Source organism: Melospiza melodia, chromosome 12 (assembly GCF_035770615.1).
Source record: "Melospiza melodia melodia isolate bMelMel2 chromosome 12, bMelMel2.pri, whole genome shotgun sequence".
Lineage (NCBI taxonomy): Eukaryota > Metazoa > Chordata > Aves > Passeriformes > Passerellidae > Melospiza > Melospiza melodia.
In genome coordinates this window covers 17,815,905-17,839,976 of record NC_086205.1, presented here as the reverse complement: position 1 = coordinate 17,839,976, position 24,072 = coordinate 17,815,905, and the positions used below count along the sequence as shown (strand labels likewise).

Genomic DNA, 24,072 nt, shown 5'->3' with positions numbered 1-24,072 from the left:
CAACCTCCCTTGGGAGCAGGTTTAATTGGGGTAGGGAATGCCTGCCTGATTTCTTTGGTTCTGATTGCTGTTGCTTTTCCCTTTTTCCAAGTTACTAGAGAAGTAGTTGACTCCAGATATCAACATCCAATGGTAACAGAACCCATGTTGTATTCTGGCAGAATGAATGAATGTGATATTAAAAATTAGTATGTTGGTCTCAAGAGAAGTGCTACTAGAACAGCTGTGAGAATTTGCTATTTCAGCTGATGGATGCTGCCTCTAGATGAGTGAATTGGATCACGTAAAACAAGATTTCAGTTTCCATTGAACAAGTAGGTTTCAAATATGGTTGTCATTTCTGACTGCTGAAGTGGGGAACCTCCACATTGCTTAGGTTACAGCAAGGCTTTCAGTGCTGAGGAATCCCAAGCTGCTGCTCTCCCTTTTGCCCTCCACCCATACCCATTGGAATTTTGGATATTGGGATGCTTTGTAGGCAAGCACAAAGTTTTCAGGGCAGGGACTCATGACAAGATTCCAGCTGTGTTTTGCAAGCCTGGGTGGACCTCTGAAGACATGCATGCCCTTCTCTGCTGTTAGTCCTAAGTGTGCTGAAGCTGGCAGTCCCTGGAATGAAGCTTACCCAGACACAACAAAACTTGGCAAGTACCTGCGTGGAGCCTGTGGAGGGTGTCTTGCTCATCATGTTCTTCCTGTCCTATGTGCCTTAGCAAACCCCCTTCCTGATGGCACAGCAGCTGCCTGTGCCGTGGGGGAAGGATTGCAGGACCTGCCTCCCACTCTGCCTCTTCCCAAGTTGTTTCTCCATGGGAAAACCATGTGGGCAGCCCAGCCCTGCACGGAGTCAGAGCTTGGGCTGTTTGCCCTTCTGATTCACTGAGCTGAGGAATGTGTACCTTGTGTGATTTGCTGGGTGGGGGGTGCTGGGGAGCCGTGACAGGCCCTGCAGGGCTGCCCTGCCTGGCCCCTGTGGGCTGTGCCTGTGCCACGGAGGTTTGGCAAACAGCTCTCTCTGCCTGCCAGGCTCCAGCTGGTGGTTTCTGGGTCCTGGGTTATTTTGCCTCCCTGTGACCCATGGCAGAAATGTCCTCCTGAGCACATAGCAGAAGGTGGAGGCTGGAGTTTTGGAGCCTCATTGTTGATATTTGGATACACTGGCCATGAAGGTCAAATAAACAGGAAGGAAGATAATCTTTATGCTCTGTTGGCAAGGACTGGCTGTGGCTTTCTCCCAGCTTGCTTCCCTAAGGTGAAGGAGCCAAAATTATATTCAGAGGTATACGATAGTTTTGCCCTGCTGCTGGGTGAGCGTTGCTATGGACTTCCTTGGCTCAAACTGGTCAAAGTCTTTTCTTTGGGGGAGAGTTTGGAAGATTAAATGGTTTTGTAAAAATGCTTTTACTTCCTTGCAAACGCTCTTAGTGTCATATGTTTTATTCTAAGGAACATCAGCTCTGCCTTCATGAAATAAACCAGGTGCCTGGGGCCACAGGTGAGTATAGGAAAGACTTTGTGGGATTAGGGGGCAGGAGATGCAGGAACTGGGGCAGGACCTGGGATCTGCAGCTACAGGTCCAGGGCATGGATGAGCACCAAGAGGTAACACTGAGGGTGCTATACAGTGGCTGTGTACCTGTAGCACTGAAGCCAAGGCCTGAAGGGTTTGCCACACCTGAGGACATTGATTGTGCCCAGTGTGCTTCTGCCTTGGTCACTGCAGTCACAGCAGTGCTGTGCCCCACCCTGCTCACACAGCCATATCCGTAAGAGGCCCATGAACCACTGCATTTTGATTTCAGTGCTCTAAGATTGTTTGAGAAGGGTCTCCATGGACCTTTCAGCTGATTTTCTCACCAGTGTTGCAGTGCCCTGCCCTTTGCCTTTGTGGCAATGTGGGCACAGCAGCCAGTGGCTTTTTGGCTGTGCCACTTCCCCGGATGATGGGGATACGTGCTGCAACAGGAGGTGTGTGCCTGCTGGCACGCTCAGCAATTACTCACCAGCAGCTGGGCTGATACCAACCATTACAGCATGCAAGGGAGATGCTTACATTGTCTCTCCCAACAGCCTAGGGTAGGAGATTAGGCTCTCTGCATCAGCAGTGGCAAGAAAGTCCCTGGGGAGCCATTCAGGGGATATTAGATTCCCACTCTGAATCATGCCCTGGAAGATGCAGTCTCATTATTGCCTGCATCAAGGCCAAGGGAAGACTAAGCTTGTTAGTTAATATTTAGCAGGGTGGCTCTATCCATACAATCAGCTTTGCTAAGTTCCAAAAGCTTGAGATACACCATCATGGCACAGCAAAGAAACTGGTGTAGGGCTACGGGGAACAAGGAAACAAATCAGCAGGCCTGGGTAAGAGATGGTGCTTTTCCTCTTCTGTTCAGCTGCCAGCAGTCTCAAAATTAGCATCTCAAAGCAGGCTAAAGCAAAAAAAAAAAAAAAAAAAAAAAAAAAAAAAACCAAAAAAAACCAAAACAAACAAACAAAACCAAAAAAACAATCCCCCCACCCAAAAAAAACAAAAAAAAAAAAAAAAGGAGAGAGAGAAATCAAGAGAGAAGAGAAATCCAAACATGTATTAAAAAAAAACCAATTGAGACAAAGTGAGAGCTGGCTGCCCAGAAGCTAGGGCTCTCCCGTGTCCCGTCTCCCGCCGCGTGGGTTCCATGTCGAGGGGATTTGCGGGGCAAAAAAATCACAAAAACGACGAAAAAGGGGGCAGAGCCCAGCGCGGTGCCGGGCAGGCAGTGCCCCCTGGCGGCTCCGCAGCCGCAGCCCGGGGTGCGGGCTCCGCTCCAGCCCCGCGGGAGCCGCGCGTCTCCCCCGGCCACCACCGGCGCTCACTGCGTGGGCAGAGGTTTATAAACCCGCCCCTTCTCACCCCCTGCACCCCACATGGAAGGGCAGCAACTCCTGTTTGTTTATTCTACACGGGCGGAATAAGCGAGTGACTTGTTGGTGTTGCAAAACAAATCTTCCTGCGGCCACCTCTTGGGAAAGCTGGTGCTCCCCTGCCCTTTGCCGTGCACACAGAGGATCCCCCAGTGTTGTGCCCATCCCAACCCACTCCAGCACAAATGGGAAATTCAGAAGATGAAGTCCAAAACCCACCACCTGCCAAAGCAGGAGAGATGACTCCTCTCACCCCAGGCAGTGAGCCTCTGCCCAGAGATGCTTTCAGAGCCAGGAGGCACATTGCAGACAGTAGCCCTGCATGGGTGCCCCGTGCTGCAGCTGTGCCGCAGCCACAGCCCCGGGCTCGCAGCACCGTGCGTGCCGTGCCCGAGGGCAGCAGGGGCGCTCCCCCTTCCCCTCACGCACACACACAGCGCTCGGCTGCAGGAGTGCTCTGCCAGAGCGATACATATCGCTTCTTCCAGCTGAGAAAACACCGGCGGGTGATTGCCCAGAGCACACGCCGCAGCCAGGAACTCCCACAGCAGCACCTGGCTGCAGCTCCCACGCCACAGCCGGGCTGGGTGGAGAGCCCGGCACCCCGCCAGGCCCGGCCCGGCTCCCGGCACCCCCCAGGCCAGGCCCGGCCCGGCTCCCGGCACCCCGCCAGGCCCGGCCCGGCTCCCGGCACCCCCCAGGCCCGGCCCGGCCCGGCTCCCCGGGCGCGCCTGTGCGGTTCCGGGCTGCTGCTGCCGGCGGCTCGCCCGGGGCTGCGAGCTGGCGGCCTCAGTTGGATGGTGCGTCTTTCAAAGCTCAGCCTGGCACCCTGCTCTGTGGCGGCCAAATGTGAGAAGAGCCCCCAGAGCTGGGCAGGCACCTGCTGCAGCTCGGGGCTGTGCCGTGGAGACGGTGTGCAGCTCCCAGAATGAAGCTGGGGAGCTGGAGAGGATGGCGCCCACCTTGGCTGGCAGGTGGAGAGCGGTGCTGTGCTGGCAGTCACGGGCAGTGCTTGTGTGGGGCCATGTCTCTGCTCGGCAGCAAGGCACCGCCACTGCTCAGCCCTGCCTCGGGCTCCAGGTCCCCGTTTTCCTGGCTGGGGTTGCCACAATGTTCAAGGAGCCTGGAAAGAAGTACTCATTTGCACTAAAAGGTGTGAGAGGGCTGCTCAGCTCTCAGGTGTGGACAGGCGTTTTTCAGGCACTGCTGTTCAGGTGTTTAGCATTTGGCCCAACCATATCCAGGCTTTACCCTTTTCCCCATCAGCAGCACCAACGTGAAGCTGAGCAGAAGAAGGTTTGAAGGGGAAGATGTTGTGGTGGCCCCTTGGAAGGGTTTTTCAGCTCTGTCCTAGAACAGTGAACTCTAGCAAAGTGTTACCCATTTTTTTAGGAGATTCTTTGATGTCTTCCAGTTTTTTCCTGAGATTCCTAAATGAAACCCCAGGAAATCTGCTGACTTCTTGTTTTCTTCCTGAGGTTGTTTTCATTTCTTGGCTGGTTCCTTTTTGTTTTTGTTTTGTTTTCCCAAATGTCTTTGTGAACCTCTGATTAACTCAGCTTCTGATTCCTTGGCAGTCGCCTCTGGAGACAACACTGAAGATTTCCACACGTGTGATCCATCTTCTTCTTGGCTGCATAGCCCTCAGTGCTGGAATTGGGTAAGAAATGTTACAACAGATCCTAGTACACCAGAGCAGGGGTGTTAGGAAACAAAATATTGCACAGTGCTGCGTGAAAAACTCTTTGATTAATTAAAGGCGTGGGTGGCTAGACAATTGCATCAAATTATCCACGCACCGTGGCAGAATGTGAGATAAAGGCATTGATTTCTTATCCCAAGGACACGGTCAAGCGGCTCTTGCCAAGCCTTCAGAGAGCTGCTGGCCTGAAGGTGAACAGCAGTATTTCCATGGAGATGTTTTCCACAGAAACAGGAGGTAAGGGATCACCTCCACCATGCTGTGCTTAGAAGGTGCCACAATGCCTGTGTGTAAGGAGCCCTGCCCCAGAGCAGTGCCCAGTGCCCTCCCCTCAGGGCAGTATTTGCCCCCTAAAGGCTGATGCTGAGCAAATCACTGATGGAGGCCAGTCCTCCCTCTCTGGGAAGCCTCAAACCCACAACATCCTTTGAAAATCCTGATCAGGGCTTCCCTTAGCTGGAGGAGCAGCCTGTGGTGGCTTCTGCCTGCCATTGAGGGTGATTTGCTCTCCTTAGAGAAACGTTTTATTCCAACTTTAAGTGACTGGGTAGCAATACAATTGCCTCTATTATGGTTTATATTCTAGTTTTCCTGCTGCTTAATTAGTGTTTGAACAGGAGGAAGTCAGTTGTTTAGGAGCTATCAGCAGGCAGGATAGTGCTGTGCATCAGAGGTTTAGGGCTCACAGTTAAAAAGCAAGCACCAGAACCACACACAAACCTGATTTTGCACAACTCTAACAGCAGAGACTCAGCCTACCCCAAAGAAGAGATGTCTGAACGTGTTTCACCTGGCCCAGAACCTTATCATTTAACCCAGGGGGAAACGTGAGCAAGTAACCAGTGGGCCAAGTACATTAGTCAGGCCATGGGCAGCAGCTGTCTCAGATGGTTTCAGCCTTGCCTCGGGGTGAGGAAATTGGACATGGCTAAAAGCCCTGCCAGGGATGCCAGCAGCCACATGAAGATGGGCAGGTGAGGAGGTGAAGGCACCCTGGATCCTGCACAGGCAGTGACCAGCTGCTGTCTGAAAAGGCCCCAGGAACCAGTGAGCTGAATGAAATTGGAGTTTGTTTGTTTGCTGTTGTTTTTGCAGTAGTGCCCCCATGGCCAGGAAGCAGAACAGAGATGTTTCACAGGAGATGAAGCCCATCCAGAGAATCTAGCTGGAAAGAAACTGTAGCTCTGGAGTCTCACATCTCCATTTGAAGTGAGGTGATGCTGGGCCCAAGGAGAGCACAGATTAATCCTTGCATGCCTGCTTAGGCCAGGGCATCTGGAATAGCTTTGACAGTTGAGACAGGCAAATCAAACCCAGAGAGGCTGCAGAAAAGGATGCCCAAGACAAACATCTCTACTAATTCTGGCCAATTTCTTAAGCCTGATTTTCTTCCTATTCATGCTGCTGTAGCTGGCAGTGAGCATCCCCCCTGCAAGTGAGAGAAGAGCAATGCTGGCTGGGGTGGCCAGGCATGACAGGGAGAGAAAAGGTCAATGTGATGCTCCCAGAGCTGGCCTGTGTTCCCAGGCAGCACTCTGCCCTTTCCCCCCTTCCAGAAGGGTAGAACAGGATGATCCCTTTGGTGCATTTATCCCTGTTCATACTGAGTGTGCCTGCAAGGCAGAGCTGCCTTCAGACTACCATGGCCTGGCACAGGGTGACTATTGGCTTGCAGAGCAACTGAAGGAGGAGAAAACAAAAAGTCCAGTTGGGTTTTCTCCAGAAGCTGTAGTATTTAGAAGGAATTAGCAGCAGCCATGTCATTTCTTGGGAAGGGTGGAAATGCTGGAAGGGAGATGAAGTTTGAAAGCAGCAGGGGAGAACCCAAGGAAGTGCCTGGGTGCAGCACACGGGTCTCCCCAGTCCTATGCAGTGCTCACAGTGGTAGCAAAATGGGACTGCAGCTCTTCCCCATAGCCTGGAGCACGGGCTATCCAGCAGGAGCTTCTGACCTGGAAATTTCCTTTTGCTGCTAGGCCCATCACAGGAGCAGGAGAGATGTTTGTTATCTTTGCCTGGTGGCGCCAGCAGTTGAGCAAGAGGAGTGGGAGGCTGGCTGCTGGTTCCTGTGCCCGTGCCATCAGGAGCTCCCACCTCATCCCGCTGGGTGGGGGACTCAGGCTCGGTAGCATTCCCGGTACGGTGCATCTCCCCTTTTGTTTCAGTGTGATTAGTGTGAAAAGGGAGAAAGGATGTGGCACCTTGCACCTCAAGGGGAACTAAAGGCTCATTAGCAGGGTGCGGGAGGTGGCTGCAGGGGCAGCACCGCGGCAAACAGGGAGGGAGGGATGTGCACGGTGCCAGCTGAGCAGGGCAGGGTGTGTGTGCTCATCAGCCAGGATTTCTCACTCCCTGCAGCGCCTGGCTTTGGTGCAGGAGCGTTTGCTTTCCCCATAGCCTCTCAGGAGGCTCCAGAAGGGTGGGCAAGCCCAAGATGCCAGGAAAGCCTTGTGGCAGCATCTTGTGGGCTTGTGGCTGGCAGGGTGGATCTGGCAGGTTGCTGGGCACAGAAGAGCACAGCGCATCATTTGCTTGTGGCTGAACTTTTGGAAGATGCTTATGAACATCTGACTCTTCACAGCCATGAGCAAGATGGAAAAACCCTCCTGGGCTGCTCTGCTTGCAGAGATGCTATGAAAGCTCTGTGAGTCACTTGGGGAAGCCCAGGGTGCAGCCAGGCTCCAGAGAAAGTCCAGATGCACTTCATCCCATCCCTGAGAGTCACTGGAACACAGTTTGGTGTGGGGGTAGGTATTCTGAGAGTGTTTGCCCACAACACCTCAGGGTGTCAACCACACATGGCCCAGGGCTTTCCCTGGGCACTTCAGGGACAGACCCCTTCCCTGCAGCTGTGCAAAATGAGAGCAGTGATCACCCCACTGCTGCTGAGGAGTCTGCCCCATCCTCTCCCAGGGCTATGGGCTGACTTCATTTTTCCTTTGACCCGCTGGCCAGAGGAAAGCAGGAGGGGCTCACAGGACAGCCTTTTCCAGTGTGCTTGGTGGGGAGAAAAATGCTGTGGGAGGTGGCTGAGAGCTCTCCCCACCTAGACAGGGAGGCCATCCACCCACACCCAGTTCTTCTGCTTGGAGGAGCCCGGCTGTGCTGTAGGCAGGTAACTGTCACAGAGTAGATAGACGTGAAACTACTCAGCTTCTTCTGCCTCACCCAGGGCCAGAAGGGTTTTTTGAAAACAAAAATAAAAGGGAAAATACAGTCTCCACCCTTCCACCCATTTTGGTTGGCAAATCAAATAAAACAATCTCAAAGTTGGCACCACAGGAGCAGTGAGTGCCAGCTCCCAGCCTCTCACATGAGGTGATGAAATGAAAGGAGATGAACAAACAACCCCCAGGTGCCTGGGGGCTGCAAACTGGTTTTAAGATGCTGGTGGGTTGTTTTTTCCTGTGTGGTGGTGGGAGCAGCTCCCCACAATCACCACATGACTGGGAAACTGCCCCCTGTAGCAACTTGGTCACGCCTGGGCTGTGGGCAGATGTTGATTTGGCTCAATGAAAAGGGCTGAGTGAGAAATGCATGTCACCACAGATGGTTTCCATGGACATCCTGGCTCGGGGCAATGCAGCCTGTGACAACATGGTGAAGGGGACATCAGGCTCAGCCATCACCTCAGGTATGCCCAGTGGTGGCAGGGAGCCCTGCAAGGATAAGCTGGGTGCCAAGGTGCTCCACAGGAGCTGGAGCTTCTGCCCTGGATGGATACACTTGGCCCACACCTGTTTGGTTGCTGTAACTAATACGAGTCTTTAAAATACAGGGCGGGGGGGTTCAGTGGTTTTACAGACAAAATTTCCCTCTTTAGGGCTATACACACTCAGAGGTGGCTCTGGGTTTGCCATGAACAGACCTTGTCATGGCACTATGAAGATTTTTTCAAAATTGGTCAGGGGATCCACATTCTCCTCTCTGGGGGTGGGAATGATAAGACAACTTCTCCACCTCTGCTACAGTCCAGTCACAGCACTGTGAGCAGCTGGGAGAGGCTCTGCAGGGCAGTCACACTTCATCACAGCTTCTGCCACAATGCAGCCAAATCCAACACTCATTCCTTGCGCTGGGGCTGCCCAAGGCACACTGGTGGCCAAGTGGTGGCCTCGTATCTCAGCAGTAAGGCAGGGACAAGTGTTTAACCTGATGCTGCCAGCTGACATCGGGTGCAGAAGCACTGCAAGGAGGGGATGTGACACTGGGATGTCCTGCCCTGGGATACCAGCACCACTCCTGGCACTGCCAGCATCAGGCTGGCCAGTCCCATGCAGCATTTTACCCCTGAGCTCAGGACGGTTGCAAGAAGGCCCTGTGTGGTGGAAGGGTGGTTTTCCCTGGTGATTTCCCCCCATGGCTCAGCTGCTGGGCTGGCATGCAGGGCCAGGCAGGAGGTGCTTATCAGCTCACCCCATCGGGGCAGCAGGCAAGGGTGCCCTGCCATCTCTGCTGCTAATCTCATTACAAATAAAGGAGGAGTAGAAGCTGAACTGAGCCCATATAAATTCCCTCTGCCCTGCCCTGCTCAACTTCAGGAAATACCTACTAGAATTGCCATTCTCATTATGCAAACCATCCCTGGAAACAATCATTAGCTGACTTGTCCCTTTGCCAAGTGTGTCTGCTCACCAGCGTGCTCTGTTTGCCCACAGGGCCCCCAGAGTTCCTGCTCCCACCAGGGCTCCTACACACTGCAGGCTCCTGCACTTGTGCTGTGCCACCACAGCCCTGCATGCTGCTGCCTGGCCAGAGCTCAGCTGCACCCTCTCCCCTGAAATTCAGGGGTGCTTTCAACCAGAAACAAGGTGAGGGTGGCTGGGCAGCTCTCCGAGTCAGCTGTTTAGCTTTCTCAAGTTCCTCAAGTGTGCTGCAGTTATTTTTGGTGGGGTTGGACGCTGGCCAGGTGGTTGGGACCTGCTGACATTTATGATTTTTCTTTTTCTGCATAACAAAAGTTTTGCTAAATGAGAAGGAAACAAACCCAGTCCCAGCTTTCATAATGTGTTTAAAACAAGATAAAAGCAATTCTGGGCTGGCTGTGGTATCCTCTAGAGCTGTGGAGACAGCAATTTCCACTGGGGGGATGGTCAGGTGCCCCACACATGCTGGGCTCCCGGAGGACACTGGGGAGCTCTGCTGCTCTCAGTGACATCAGGTCCATCTCAGTTGGACCTGTCCATGAGGAGCCCCAGGCCCCAAGGGAAGGCAGGGCTGTGCTTGGGGCAAGCAGCACTGCAGGATCTCACTGTGCAAGGCTGCACTCCGTTGGTTCTGGTGCTCTCACTGACACCAAGGCAGCTCATCCATTTGGGTGCTGATTTGGAAATGGAGTGGTAGGAGGGGAAGCACACATATTTGGGGCCATCCGCATGTGGGGAAGAGCACAGTGTCTTGGAACCTGGCCTGGGTCAAAGCCCAATGCACAGACAAGCAGGAACACCTCCCCCAGGAAAAGGTGGCTCTTACAGTGGGGTGTAGACATAAGGAGCAGTTGTGGAAACAAAAGACATACATACTTCTTTCCTCTTTTTATATAATTCTTCCCAAAGCAGGACTAGCCCATTTTTATCTCACTGCCAGCTGTTTTGTTCTTTTTTCCCCCAGGCTGGGCAAGGGCGTGGACAGGAGGAAACAACCTTTCTTTTTTTTTTTTTAATGACAGTTTTTCATGGGAAGATGTTCAGCTGCCTGTGAGTGCCCAGGCTCTGCCCAGGTGTAAGCAGGAAGGATGAGCAGGGCTCAGTGCAAACTCCATCTCCTTGCTTTGCCACTCTTTTCAGCTTCAGGCACTGAGGAGCTGCGATGCAAAGCTGACAAACCAGGGCAGGCTCTGCTCCCACCCATAGGCACAGCACCTCTATCTGTCTAGGGCCTGGGAAATAAAGAAGACATACAAAAAGACCAAACACCATATTTTATAAGCTTGGAAATAATGGGGTTTAGTCATCATCCAGTGAAGCTGCTGGAAACTGACTGTCCACATGGCTCTAAGCCTCCACAAGAACATTGGCAAGGTTCAGTTGCTTTAAATTAATGCCTCAGAAAGTCTCTCAGGGTAATGCCTATGGAATTTCCAGGTTCCTTTAGGCTGTAGCCACTAGACATATTTCAGCCTTGATTATAGATGCAGAAATTTGTAAGTAGCCCCAAGTCTTATGTTCAGGTGAGGTTTCAGGGGTGAACTTTTGGCTGGAGAGAAGCTTTCAGCAGCCACTTGGAGTAAGGCATTTACAGCCCAAGGGGGCTCAGCCTTAGGCTTTCTGCTGGCCTTTCTTGGAGGTTCTTTACTTACACAAGGTGTTTTCCATGCTCCTACCCTCTGCATGAGCATCAGGTGCCTGGCTGAGCTGTCACGACTCCTGTCAGCCACTGCTCCCCAAGCCTTGGTGCTTTTGCTGTCACTGGCTCTTCACACTCTGTTGCTGCATCCCTGACAGCAAAGTGCCATCTTGTCCTTAATAAAGGCATCATTTAATCTGCATTGTCCTGAAATATGATGGACTCCCCTTTGCTGAGACATGCCTGTGGCATAGAGCAGGCTCCCCCAGTGCCCCCACAACCTGCAGCACCTTTGTGCAAGGGCTGAGTTAACTTGGCTTGGGCCCCCTTGGACATGAAAGAAAAACAAATCTCCTTGGGAGTAAAGGTCCCCTGGCATGGATTAACAGCATGCAAGCTTCACTTTCCAAACCACATCCACACCCAAACACACACACAGAACCATCTGAGTTGTTGTTTTAAATACTTTTAAATTCCATTATGTTTCCTTTATGGGTAGGTTGTTTTTTTCCTCAAGGACTGTCATAAATCAACCCTGCTAATCCCACTCTACATTTATTATTATTATTATTATTATTACTACTAGGGAGAGCACAGCTGAGTGAACAAGGAACTAAGGCATGGTTCAAACACCTCCATGTCCATGTCCAAAACCCTTTTGCTGGTGATAGAACTGGGGAATGTACAACACATGGCCAACACCTAAATGGGTTGTGCTTCCCTTTGGTGGGCAAGCCTTGGGGCTGGCCTGGGAGCCATGAGGTGTGCTCTGAAATGCACATCAGTTTTGAGCTCAGTGCTGTGACTGCAGACACTGCCTCCCTGGGGAGCTACTGCATGATGGGGCTTTAGGAAACAGCAATTACCAGACTGGCAGGTCAGGAGAGGAGTAACAGTGTGAACCTAAGTAGAAGGAAACAAAAATATAAGTACTCTAGGTTGTCCCTGGGGCATATTTGACCAAGGAGGCGTGTATACACTCAGTACTGTTGTCAGCTTTCTTTTAGCAGGGATGCAGGTGCCCTGCAGGCACTCTGGATGTGACCCTGACAGCTCTGGCAGATGCCAGGCCCTACCTTAAATCCAAGAGTTAAAATCACTTCTCAGTCCAAGCCATCTTGGTGGCAACCCATCTCACTTGGATACCACAGATGCAAAAACCTATGCTGTATTTCGGTGCATACCCCAAAGAGTTCTGCAACTTGCTCCTGTGAGTCTACAGAGTGCCAATGAACTTGGCACCCACCTCTGCTGTTGCAGCAGAAATACAAATCCACTTCTGAGCTAGATTTTGCCAGAGCAGAGGGCTGGAAAAACAAACAAACAGGAGAAGTGCCTTTGACTTACTGCATTCCCATTTTGTGGCTTCAGCATGGCCCAGGCTGCCAGCAGGTTTCACTGGCAGAGCAGCATGGTGAAAGGCATGGCCTAGGCAGCCCAGAGTCTTCTCCTCCCTTCTTGGGGCCTGTTTGCAGTGAGTCCTGCAATGCTGCATCTTCCAAGGCTGCTCCTTGGCCCTGCAGCAGAGCTGTTCCACCAGGGCACCCTGTTTGACCCTGAACACCCAGCAGGGCACAGGGACTGTCCCTCCTGCTCACTGCCTGGAGCAGGTCCATGGCATGGAGTTACTGCACAGCTGATACACAGCAAGGCACAGGGACAGGCAGCCAAAAGCACACACACACACACACAGTCCTCACTGCTCCAGCATGGAGAGGGGGCTGTGCTCTCAGGTGTAAGGCAGGGAACCCCAAAGGCACAGGTACCATCATGAGACAGAGCCCAAACTCCCCGGTCTCTCCTTCTATTTGACTGAAGAAACACAAAGACAGGCCCAGATGTGTTCAGTTTATTTTCCCTGGATTTAGACACAGCTCTGGCTAACCACCACAGGAACGAACAAACCATGACCTGTGCCAGCCCCTGCACCTCACCTTGCAGCAGAAGCAGCTGGTGGCACCCCTGGGAGGGCTGGGGCTGCACAGGGGCAGCTCTGCAGGATGCACCTGGGCAGTGGTGGCTGGGGGATGGCAGCACAGGCCCACATGGAAGGTGCAGCATTCAGAGTCAAGCCTTGGATGCAGCAGCATGGTGCACGTGGAGGGACCATGAAATGGGGGCCAGCTCTCCAAAGTGAACCTTCCCTTCTTCTCCCCAGCTTGTCCTCTGGCTGTTTTGAAAAGAGGGATGGAGTTAAGCATTTACAGAAGAGGCACTTAAGCAGGGAAGGCTCTTCAAAGGCAGGAAACTTGGGCAGTTCTTTGGGGAGCCACCTTGATGAATCTTTTCAACAATCAATGAGGGAAAGGAGATAACAACAAAGGAATAAGCAATTCCCAGAGCCTTTTCCTCTGCAGATGCAGCATTGGATGAGATGCAGCAAATAACTCTTCCAGCATTTTCTGGGTGGTAATAGTTCCCTCTTCACAGTCTGGGCATTTATTTTTCCAGATGCAGTTTACCTCTATCTTGCCCAGGACCAGCTTTTGAGGAGGTCTCTACAGAAAGCCAATCCTTGTCTACAACCTTTGCAGTCAGTGACTGGATGGGAAGAGGGGGCTTCTGAGCCTGGGAGGTTTGAACAGGCAGAAGCTACAGCAGTAAAGAGAAAAGACAATTCTCTGTGGCAGATTTTAAGTCCTGGGAATGCCAAAACTGGCAGAGGGGAGAAGAAAAGGACAGATGAAAGAGCCAATGCAGCAGGGAGCTGAGCAAAGCAGCTCAAGGATGTGAACTCCAGCAAAAGTCCCTGTAGTGTTTTCTGGATAGCAGCCTTGCAGTAATTTCAGGTGAAGATTACTGAAACCTGGCTTTTAGGAACTGTGTTCCAGCAGCAGAAGCAGCTCTTGGGTCAAAATAAAAGCTGCCCTTATGTCTGGGACAGAAATCCTGTGACCCAGTGCCTGTTCTGACTGAGATAGGGGCTTCTCTCATCCCACACACAGGACTAAATTTAATGGTTGGGGAGGAATTATTTACTAGCTCAGCAGCAGTTACCTGACTACTTGCTTTCACTGCAACATCCTCAGGCTGGGTCAGAACTTCTCTGAGCAAACAGATACTACCACACCATGAACATCTGCTGCCAGGATGGGAGCATGCAGCCAGGACATCCAGAGTGCAGAGCTACACCATGACCACCCAACACCATGGCACTGTAACTTCCTAAGCTGCTTTCCAACAGGGACCCAGAAATTATGACTACAAACTCTGTGTTCCACCAGCAGCAGACTGGGCTGGAAACTCAAAGGATGCAGTGTGAAGCAGCATCCTTCAGTTCCCAGGCCATCAGCAAGAGAAGGGACTGAACATGAGTGACAGACCCTATTTCACTAGAGTCAGCTGCAAATCACATCCCTTCTCCCTGTGCACAGCTCATGGCCCTGCTCAGCAGCTCATTTCCAGAAGCTCTGCTCAGAATTAATGCCTAAACACCAGCTCCACATGCCTACAGAGAAATCTCCGTTTTGCTAGGACTTGGGTTTTCCTTTGTTTTTTTTCCCCTAAAAGGCATATTTGAAATGGTGAGAGACAGTCATAACTCCAGTTCTTCTGCTCCAGTTTCCCCCAGTAGGAAGCAGAGCAGGAAGACTGGTGCATTAGGACACCTGAGAGTTTTCTCTAGCAGATGCTAAAGAGAAGCAGCTACTTTTGGTTGAGAAAAAAAAAAAAAAAGGGCTCTCCAAGGGGGTAGAGTGGGCCTGAATGAGTCCTGAGAAGTGCTAGAGAAAAACAGGGAATGCTGGAAGCAGAGGCAGCCCCACCAGGAGGTGCTGGCACAGGGATGAGGGTTCCAGCAAAAGCTGTGCTAAACACAGAAGAGGCATTCCTGAAACTCCACGATCATATTAACCTGTTAATTTATACAGCATCTCTGTACAAAAATAGAAGGGTTCTAATAAGATTAACAATATTAAATAAATATTTAATAGAAAAAGTCTTTGGCCTAGTTCATAGCTCATCCTTTGGGTTGATGTTCATTTCACTGGGTCCTAGATGTTCCTGGTCCAACATTGCAATCACTTCGTCTGCCTGGATTCGTTCCTGCAAGAGGGGAAGGGAAGAAATGGTAACACAGAGCTTCAGTGCCTGCTCCAGCTAATTCAGTGAGGCTCAGGCTGCTGGGAGGACACACAGCAAGGATTTTATCCCAGAATCAGCAGTGTAGGTGAGAGGATGGGGGAGAGCCTGGGACTCAAGCTGGGGATTTGCTGGGCAAAATTAATCAAATCCCTTTCCACCTCAATGCCTGATTCCCTCCTCCCTGCAGGGCTGCAGTGGTTGGGGCAGAGCTGATGTTCTGTGGTTCCCTGATCACACTTCACTAGCAGCCACTGCCACAGCACACCCTCCTCCTGTCCCCTCTGCTTGTTGATTTCCAGACCTCAGGCAGGGCTGATCTCCCACCATACAGGCACCAAGCCTGGAGGAATTTCTGCTAATGCAAAAAACCTGAGAGACACTGATTTACATGTCTGAAAATAAGCTTTTCCCCAAACCTCACAGCCCACCTCCATCACAAGGCAGAGGAATGAGGGTTTTGCATTCTCCCTGCATTTAGTTTTGCTCGGTCTTGTATCTTTCATTTTTACAGAGCAGAATTGCTACCAAAGGGAGGCAGGGGCTGGTACAGCAGCCTTTTAAAACAGAATGTGGAGGGTGCCTGGTGAAAAGCATCACGGCCCAGATCTTCCAAGGCATCTTGGATGTCCAGAGCCATGGATTTCAAGTTGCTGAAGTGCTTATGGGAGGACTTAGCAGCAGGACTCACCCAGCACTCTGAGCTGTGGATGGCTTTGCAGGAGTTCCCCATCCATCAGGCTGCTGCCACTAGGTGTCAGAAATGGCCTTTCCACACCCCACTCAGCACTCCAGCCCAGCACTGCACCCCACGGGCCAAGGGCAATGCGTGCCCAGGACCAGGACTGGCAGGAAAAACCTGCCCTGGGGCCACCAGCTCCTCTCATGAGAGTGCTGCTGTGGGGGCTGTAATGGGAGGAAAACAGATCTACTGGGACTAGAGAAAATAAGATGGTCCTGGCTCCTGTGGGACGCTGGGTATGCCCCAACTCCCCTCACACAGGATGGAGGGACTCACCAGCTCTCTGTAGAGAGGGTCCAAGGTGAACCAGAGAGCCACAGCGCAGCGCTGGCCCTTGGTGACCGCCTTCACCCCGTGGGGGTTCTCGCCGCCCGACGAGAAGCTGATCATCCTCCCACACTTGGGCTTGATGGAGGCCTGCAGGGAAACAGCACAACAGGCTGGCAAGGGGCTGCACACGCTGGCCTGGCTGGGCTCACCACGCCCCAGGGCTTGGGACATTACTGGGCATCCCTCTGCTTCGCCCCAGGACCTGGTGAGCTGCCTGGGGGGACATGCAGAGCTCTGGGCATGGCTGGCAAAATGTGTGGGGTAAATAGGGAGCTGTGAAGCTTGCTCCTGCAGTGCAGACATTGTGCAGAAAGGACACAATGGCATGGAGTCTCTGGTAGTCTCTGACCACCTAGAGCACACTGGGGCCATGGCGTAACTCCAGGGAGGTCCAGGATAAGCCTGGCATGGCTGTCAAATACCTCTTTCTTCTCTTGGCAAGAGTCCACAAGAGTCCTGCAGGACCTTGGGAGGAGAACTGCCAACCAAACCAACCCTCAGGCACTTAAGTAGACACAATCTACCCTCCAGCTTCTCCAGAGACCCCAGCATAGTGCCCAGACCTCTGTCCAACCATAAAGTGGGTGCCCAGCTTCCTTAATGGCCCCGAACAGAGGTGAGGGCTCATGCCTGAGCCACATCCCTCTCAGGGTCTGATATCCACCACTGTGACCCACTCTGGAACAAGAGACCTGCATCTGTGTGGAGACACCACCTCATGTTTGACCACGAGATGGGGTGGCAGCTCAGCAATCCTCCAGGCCAGGGACAACTACCAGCCATCCCTCTGCCTGCACTGGGGGTGGGGAGAACCCCTAATCCACAGGTTTACTGCTTGGCATGGCCTCTAGGGAGGGAGCAGATGGTCTGTGCACCTCTGCAGCAGGATTTTGTATGGGCTGTTTGCAAGGTAGGAGCCACAGGCTGCCTGGGGAAGCCCAGAGCCCTGAGCATGGACTGATGAGGAACAGCTTTTGGCCCACAGCACCAACTCACTGTCACAGTTTTGGCGTCCATCTCGGTGAAAATGAACTCGCCGCCTTCAAAATCTGCGTTCATGTACAGGAGGGCACTGGGGAAGGAAGTGGGAAACCCCAGTTAGGGGAGCACTGGGGAGGTCTCAAGGCTGACCCCCACCTCCTGGACAGATCCCACAGTGCTCCACGGTGGGGACAGCCAGAGGGAGAGAAGTTCCTAGGGAGATTCCTTCCTACCTGTAATCCCGAAAGGTGTAGGCAGGAGGTTCCTTCCAGCACTCGTTGGCTTCAGGGTCCAAGAGGCAATTGTCAGCATGGATGGGATGGCTCAGATCATTCCTGCGCTCCTGCTGGCCTAGGCAGGGCCATGTGGAGGAGGGGGGAAGGAGAAGGGATGGATGAGATGGGAATGCCATGCTCTGTGGGGTCCCATCATGGGGTGGGAGCCTACCCTGACCCCACTCCAGGTGGTGTTCACAGGTGAGAGGAGGAAAGGAATGGCTGGGGAGAAAAGGCAACATCTGAGAACTCAGATCTGCACAGCTCTGCCTTTTTCTGACTGCGGGGAAGTGAAATGGAGAGCTGGGGCTGAGGTGGAAAGGAGAAGGGACAGACAAGAGAAAAGGGAGGAGAAAATAGAAGAGTTGCCCATATGAAAACCAAGAGACATCCCAGAAATTATTTTTCTGAGGGACAGCAGTGTCCACTTTTTGCTGCTGTGGGATGCTGACTTTGCCCAGCCTTGGCCACCCATTTAAGCATTAAGCACAACAGAGCTGCTCTGAGCTCATGAAGCCCCCCTGGAGGGCTGAAGCCCTCCCAAGCTCCCTGCTCCTCACCGGAGAGGGCGGTGCGGCACACCAGGTGTGTGTAGGAGAAGTAGAGCGTGGAGTTGAGCTGGAAATAGGACTGGACGATCCTGCGAGCCTTCTCACTGATGTCATAGAACAGTCGGGCACTCTTCAGGGGGACACGGCCCTCGTAGCCATACTGGGCAAGGAGAGGGGCAGGGAGAGGTCAGTGTCATGTGCTGACTGGGAGGGAGGGCATGGGAGAGGAGGAAAAGGAGGAGGGAGCTGTACCTTGAGGGCTTTGAGGACAGTGGCTCCTTCAAATCTCTCATTCGGGGTGTGGGGGGAGGTTTTACCCCTATAACCATCTCCAGCCAACATGATCCCCTGGAAAACAGGAATACAGATGAGGGGTGAACTGGTGTGTCAGGCGAGAGGGATCTGCAATGGAAGCACATGGCACTCTCTTCCCCAAATCCCCCAGGGCTGCATTCACTGGGCCAGGTGAGTTGGGGTGGAAAGGTGCTGCAGCTCTCTGTGAGCACAGATGCAGGATATCAACCACGCACCTCCCAACTGGGGATGTTCAGGCACCCTCAGTGCCTTGCCAAGCTCAGTTAATGGTGAATGAAAAGGCACACCCAGACTTGTGGATGAGCATCCTTTGGGTTATTATAACATGGGGAAAGAGCTCTTTCTGCACAGGCTGTGTCCTGCAGCCCAGGATGGAGCAGCAGCTCCCGTGCTGCAGTTATGGGTGTGCACTGGGGACAAGCATCCACCTGCTCTCCACAGGCACCCTGCCATCACCTGTAACACTCAGCAAGGCATGAACCCATGGTCTCCAGGGGCTGATCACACATTCAGCTGTCACACTGGGCCCGGGGACATTGCCCACTCACACTGGCCACCCTGTGCAGCTCCCGGCACTGCTCCTCCGAGATGACGTTATCCAGCAGCACTCGCTGGGTGCCATTCAGCTGCTGAGAGTTGTAGACAAACTTCACATCGCTGTAGAGAAGAGGGCCCCCTGAGGAGAGACACAAAACCATCCTGCTGAACATGCCCTGGCCTTGTGGACATCTTGTACAGAGCCTGGAGGCCAGCTGATGTCACCCAGGTGTGCTGACAGGCAAAGAGCTCCGCAGGAGAGAACAGCGTGTTATTGTAAATCAAAGGCAACTCCGACAAAGGGGAGAGAAAATGATGATGCATCTGAGTCCATCATCAGAAAGCTAATTAATTACTTTATTATACTACACTATATACATTTCATCTAAACTGAATCTGCCATACACTCACTCTTGCTCACAACAGCACAGAACTGCACTCCTCTCTCATTCTCCCATGACTGTCCCATGACAGTCTGACACACACACACACACCTGGCCCTGATAGGCCAAGGGAACAAAACATCCTCACTTTGGGTAAACAATCTCCATATTGCATTCTACTTTAGCCCAACACAGGCATACCAAGCGAGATAAGAATTGTGTTTTCCTTCTTCTCTGCTCGTCTCACAGCTTCTCTCTTTTCAGAGGGCATGTGATTACTACAGAGTGTGGCCTCCCATCAGTCACAAAAGAAACAGAAGCAATGGGCACACAAGAAGATGAAATCAATTTGATATAGGAGCATCAGCATTTTCTACCTTCTCAACAGCTACCTTGCAAATGCAGGGGCCACAGCCTGGAAACACCAAGCCCTAGTGGGACAGAGGGAGAGACAGGGACAGTGGCTAATGGCTCTCCAGCCCAGCTGTCAACACCCAAGTAGATTCCCACTGCATTTTGTGCTGTGTGGATGCTGCTGGCTTGGCATGCAAAGCCACCCTCTGCAGCTGTCATCAGTGTTTTTTGTCTGCCATACACAGAGAAAGCCTCACATGGTGCTGAGCTTGCAGCAAGCATTGCTCTCCTCCAAGAGGAGGGCAGGGAGTGGGTGAGCCAGAGGACTCTCGGGATAATCCTCCTCCACTGAGGCAAAGGAGCTGGCAGGGCTGTCCCTGCCATCCCTCACATCCTGCCTCTGAGCTGCCTCCCTCTGCTGCACGCTTTTAACAAGAGGTTTCAATCCATCCCCATCAAATCTGACTGATCCAAAAACCAGAGCAAGGCCCCTAAACCACCGTCTTTTGAGCCTCTTCCACACATCTCCTCAAAGAAAGAAAAGGAAAGAAATGGTAACAATAAAAGCCTAAACCAGATGTCTCTCCAGGAAAAAAATGAAATATATCTAAACTGTGAAGAAAATTATTTGTTGTCACAGACAAGCAACAAAATAGAGGAAAAAGAGCTGCAGAGTTCCTTCCCACCATGTGGCATATGGAAACTTCTCTGTGACAATGCTTTTTTAACTTCTACTTTTCCTGTCTGTTGAGTCAAAACTGTGTTCTTGGCAGGTCTCCTTGGCCTATGGAAGACACGTAAACCCCACAAGCCCTGTCATTAGCTCACAGCTTTATTTCTGAAGAGTTAAGTTTCTTGGAAATGGAAAATATGGGATGTTTCTGGTGTTCACTGTGCTGATTTTGTTGCTTGATAATCACACTTCTTGCAAATGCAGCTGGATCAGAATCAGAATTCTCAAATCCAAGCTCCTGGCATGCTCCAACACAGGGCTGAGTTCTCCAGCTCAGCTGTTCCTCCCCAGCCATAAGCACATGAGGGATGAACATGGAAGTTATTGCTCAACACTTCCAACATTTCTCCCGGTTCCTCCCAGGGAACAAATGGGGCAGCTCCGTGCCATGGGCACGGAACCCTTGTCCCACACTGACAGTGTGCTCCCACCTGCTTTCCTTGCCTCTGCCTGCTCTGAGCACCAGCACAGACAGACCTGTGTCTGTGCTCTGTGAAAAACACCCCTGAGAAACTGAGGAATTCTTTGGACTTTTGGGAGAGAAGGAATTGGCAGAAAGGAGGAAGCGGGGAAGGGTAGAAGTATAGAAGAGTACAAAATTAGAATGACTTTTCTCTTTTGGCCTTTTCTTTTTCCAAGTAAAAAGAGAGAAAGAAAACAAAAAACAACCAAAAAAACCAGTATCTGGATGGACAAAAATCCCAGTTCCTTTTTGATTGATTCCGTTTTCTTTGTAAACAAAAACATTCTGCAAGTAAACCAGAATAAGAGCATAGAAAGGAATAAAAACAGAAAGAAGGACTCTGAAATTACTGGGTTATAAACAGCAAACAGGCCAACAAATATAATTCAACCAGCTCTTGGCTTAAGCAAGATCTTTGGTATCTTCCTGTGGTATTTGTCTATTTTATGTACAGCTAGAGAAGGGATAACAACACTCTGAGCACAACACTGAGCAGCTGGACACAACTTGGGTTGGGGAAAGCTGTGAAATTCCCCAAAAAGAGCTACCACCCATTGCATTACAGTGAGGTTTAATTGCCTGCTGCTGTGGAGCTGGCTCACTAGAGACACAAGACATCTCCTGGCTTGAGACCCTGTTGTTTTGCAGCAAGGATTCTGCTTTGGTGCTTGGCTACAGTATTGTTTTTCAAAATTGTTAAGGGGAAAAATCCTATCTTTAGTAGATGTTATGGTATTTTCTGTGGCTGCCGAAAATGTGCTGAAATCAGATGAAATGTCTGCTGACAGGCTTATAAACAAAGCGATTTCATGTGAGCTAAGACATGAAATCATAAGCTTAGTCTGCAAAGAGAAGTGATTGCTAGTATGGTGAGATCCAGCACATTGAGCAAAGCATGAGGCTGCTCCCAGCACCCATCCTCTGTCCAGCAGCCTGGACAACAGGGAACACACTGATCTCAAAAGCACTGGGACAGAAGACTACTGTTTGCTGGTTTGCTTTCCCCATGGTGAGGAAGACCCAGCCTCCCAGCTCCACATCTCAGGGCTCTGTACTGAGTAGCCCAGCAGGTGGAAAAACAAGTCCAAGGGCACAGCAGTGCCCTGGGATCCACAGACCCAGAAATGCTGTGGCAGACTGAAGACTTGTCTGTCTCTTAAACAAAACTTGAACTCCCTTATATAGGAGTAGCCCTCACTACCCAGTGGCCAGCCTTTGCAGTCTGCAGTCTCTAGCAACAGGAAAAAAAATCCCAATTTTGTTGAGACATGTTCAACAGCCTTACCCTCCTTCAGCTCTCGATCTGGCTTTGGCATGGGTTTCTTTGTCAGGGACAGCCGGGGCCCATCCTCGGGTTCACTGCTGATGCTTGATGGGACACTGAGGAGCAAAAGAGAAAAGGAACATCATGACTTTGGCCACAAGTTCTTCAACTTGCATTTTTGCTCCCTTTGGAAACTAACACACAAAAACCCCAAGCAAATCAGTACTTTGTACAAATGTCACAGCCATACAAGCTGAAGCCCTGTCCTATGGCAAACATTGCTGTTCTGGTAATGAGAGCAACAGCTTCCACCAACAAAGCACAGACACCAACAAATCTGACCAGCACAACTTGGCTCAGCAATCAAGTTCCCTCTAGATCATTGCTGGTTTTGAGGCACTCAGTTAAAATAAGGTTCTTGTGGGAATGTTTGCAATGGCAAGGGGCAGAGGGCCCTAATTCAACCAGGATGGTGTGTTGGGTGGGTGGACAGTACACCTGAGTGGCAGGCTGGTACCCCACCATGATCCCACCATGGGGAATGGTGAAGCTGCAGCTCAGCTGTGGCTCACCTGTGCTCGTCCTGGCGGGCGCCGTACCTGTTCCAGTAGTTCTGTGGGAAAAGAGAGGACAAACTTCTTAATCTAATGCTCCAGCCAAAGCCAGGGCATTACCTGCTCTGCCTGACTCCCAGGGACATCAACCAGCTTCTCTGGCTCCATCCCACATAACTTTGGGCAATGGCCTGAGTTCACCAGATTGAAAATGTGGATGAGGCTGTATGCGCCTCTCCTTCACCCCAGGAATGCCTCCTTTGCTTTGCCATCCCTGTTTTCCTACAGGGAACAAACCAGGACAAGACCCAGCTCCTGAGTCACCCACAGAGGGCTGGATTGACGGGAGAGGGGCAGGGGCAGCTGTCCTAGAGCCGTGAGCTGCTGGCCCAGCACAGGCAGGCGTTACCGGCTCCGTGTAGGCGAATCCCAGCCCGGCCGCCGCCACCCGCAGCAGGTGGGACTCCAGCTTGTGCCGCCGCAGCAGCGCTCTGGCCTCCTGCAAAGAGAACAAAAACACGAGCAGATGCACGTGGCCAGCTTCTGCAGGACAGTGCAATGCCCCTCTGCTTCACAGGGGTTTGGTTTCCATGCAATGCTGCTGGTTTCTTTGGGTTGAGGGATGCTTGGGCCAACCCGAGGCACGAGGCTGAGCCACTTAATACATGACAGAAGCCTGAATCCCCAAAATTAGTAAGGCTGAATCCCCAAAACACATGTCCAAAGCTGGCAGAAATTCCTGAACACCTTGGTGAGCCTCGAAATATCTGGGCAAAAGGCTGGCCAGAGAAACCCCAGCTGCAGAATGAGGTCAAGTTCGGGCTGGTGGGGCAGGGACCCTGGCTGGGCTGTGCCTCAGTTCCCCCCATGGAGCCCATGGCCTGGCCCTGGGATGCACTCAGAATGCTTGGATAGGGGGCAAAGCTTAGGCAGCTGGAAATTGTCAATCAGAGGGCTTTATTTTGAATGAAAAATCTGCAAACACTGGTATTTTTCCTAGAAAACTATTGTGCAGACCAAAAATAAATTCATTTTTTTTAACAGAAAACTTCAAAACACTCTAAACTATTAAATTTTTTTGCCAACTTCAGAGTTTTTTTTCCTAGATTCATTTTGTGATGGAAAAGAACATTTTTTTCTTGTTTTCCTTTTCATAATTTTGCTTTTATTTTTTAGTACGTTATCAAATTCACCCTGATTTGCCTGGATGTCAAGGAATTCCCAAAGGAATGGAAAAAACAGTTCCTGCCAACACTCTGTTTATGGTGCGAGAGAAATGACTGGGATGGGATGGGATGGGATGGGATGGGATGGGATGGGATGGGAGGAATTTCTGTATGGTGAGGAAGGCAGCCCCAGGGCCAGAGATAAGGGCTGCCTAGACTGGAGAGGAAGCCTGTCCTGCTGGGTGATGGAACACACACTGTTTGGTTACTTGACCCCAGCCTAACCCTGTGATAGCAGAGCTACTGTCTGCAGAACAGGCTGAGCCCTGAACTCCAAGCTGAGAGATTTGAGAGTAATGCTGGGATCCCATCCTCCCCTGGGAAATTTTTCCTAGCCCTGTCTGAAGAGATGCTGCCCTTTGCTTGGAGTTTCATTGCATTCCTCCTCCATGTATC

General features: G+C 51.6%; 1 protein-coding gene across 1 annotated transcript in view; it reads right to left on the bottom strand.

The window, feature by feature from the left end:
* Positions 1-12,722: 12,722 nt before the first annotated feature.
* The window catches only part of P3H2 (prolyl 3-hydroxylase 2), a 64,429-nt gene continuing 53,079 nt past the window's right edge, over positions 12,723-24,072 (bottom strand). The window contains exons 6-15 of the mRNA XM_063167029.1: positions 22,860-22,949; positions 22,469-22,509; positions 21,918-22,012; positions 18,711-18,838; positions 18,100-18,195; positions 17,857-18,007; positions 17,255-17,372; positions 17,037-17,112; positions 15,987-16,127; positions 12,723-14,932 (exon numbers count right to left, since the gene is read on the bottom strand). Coding sequence (XP_063023099.1) covers positions 14,840-14,932; positions 15,987-16,127; positions 17,037-17,112; positions 17,255-17,372; positions 17,857-18,007; positions 18,100-18,195; positions 18,711-18,838; positions 21,918-22,012; positions 22,469-22,509; positions 22,860-22,949 — 1,029 coding nt within the window. The 3' untranslated portion in view covers positions 12,723-14,839. The remainder of the gene's footprint in view (positions 14,933-15,986; positions 16,128-17,036; positions 17,113-17,254; positions 17,373-17,856; positions 18,008-18,099; positions 18,196-18,710; positions 18,839-21,917; positions 22,013-22,468; positions 22,510-22,859; positions 22,950-24,072) is intronic.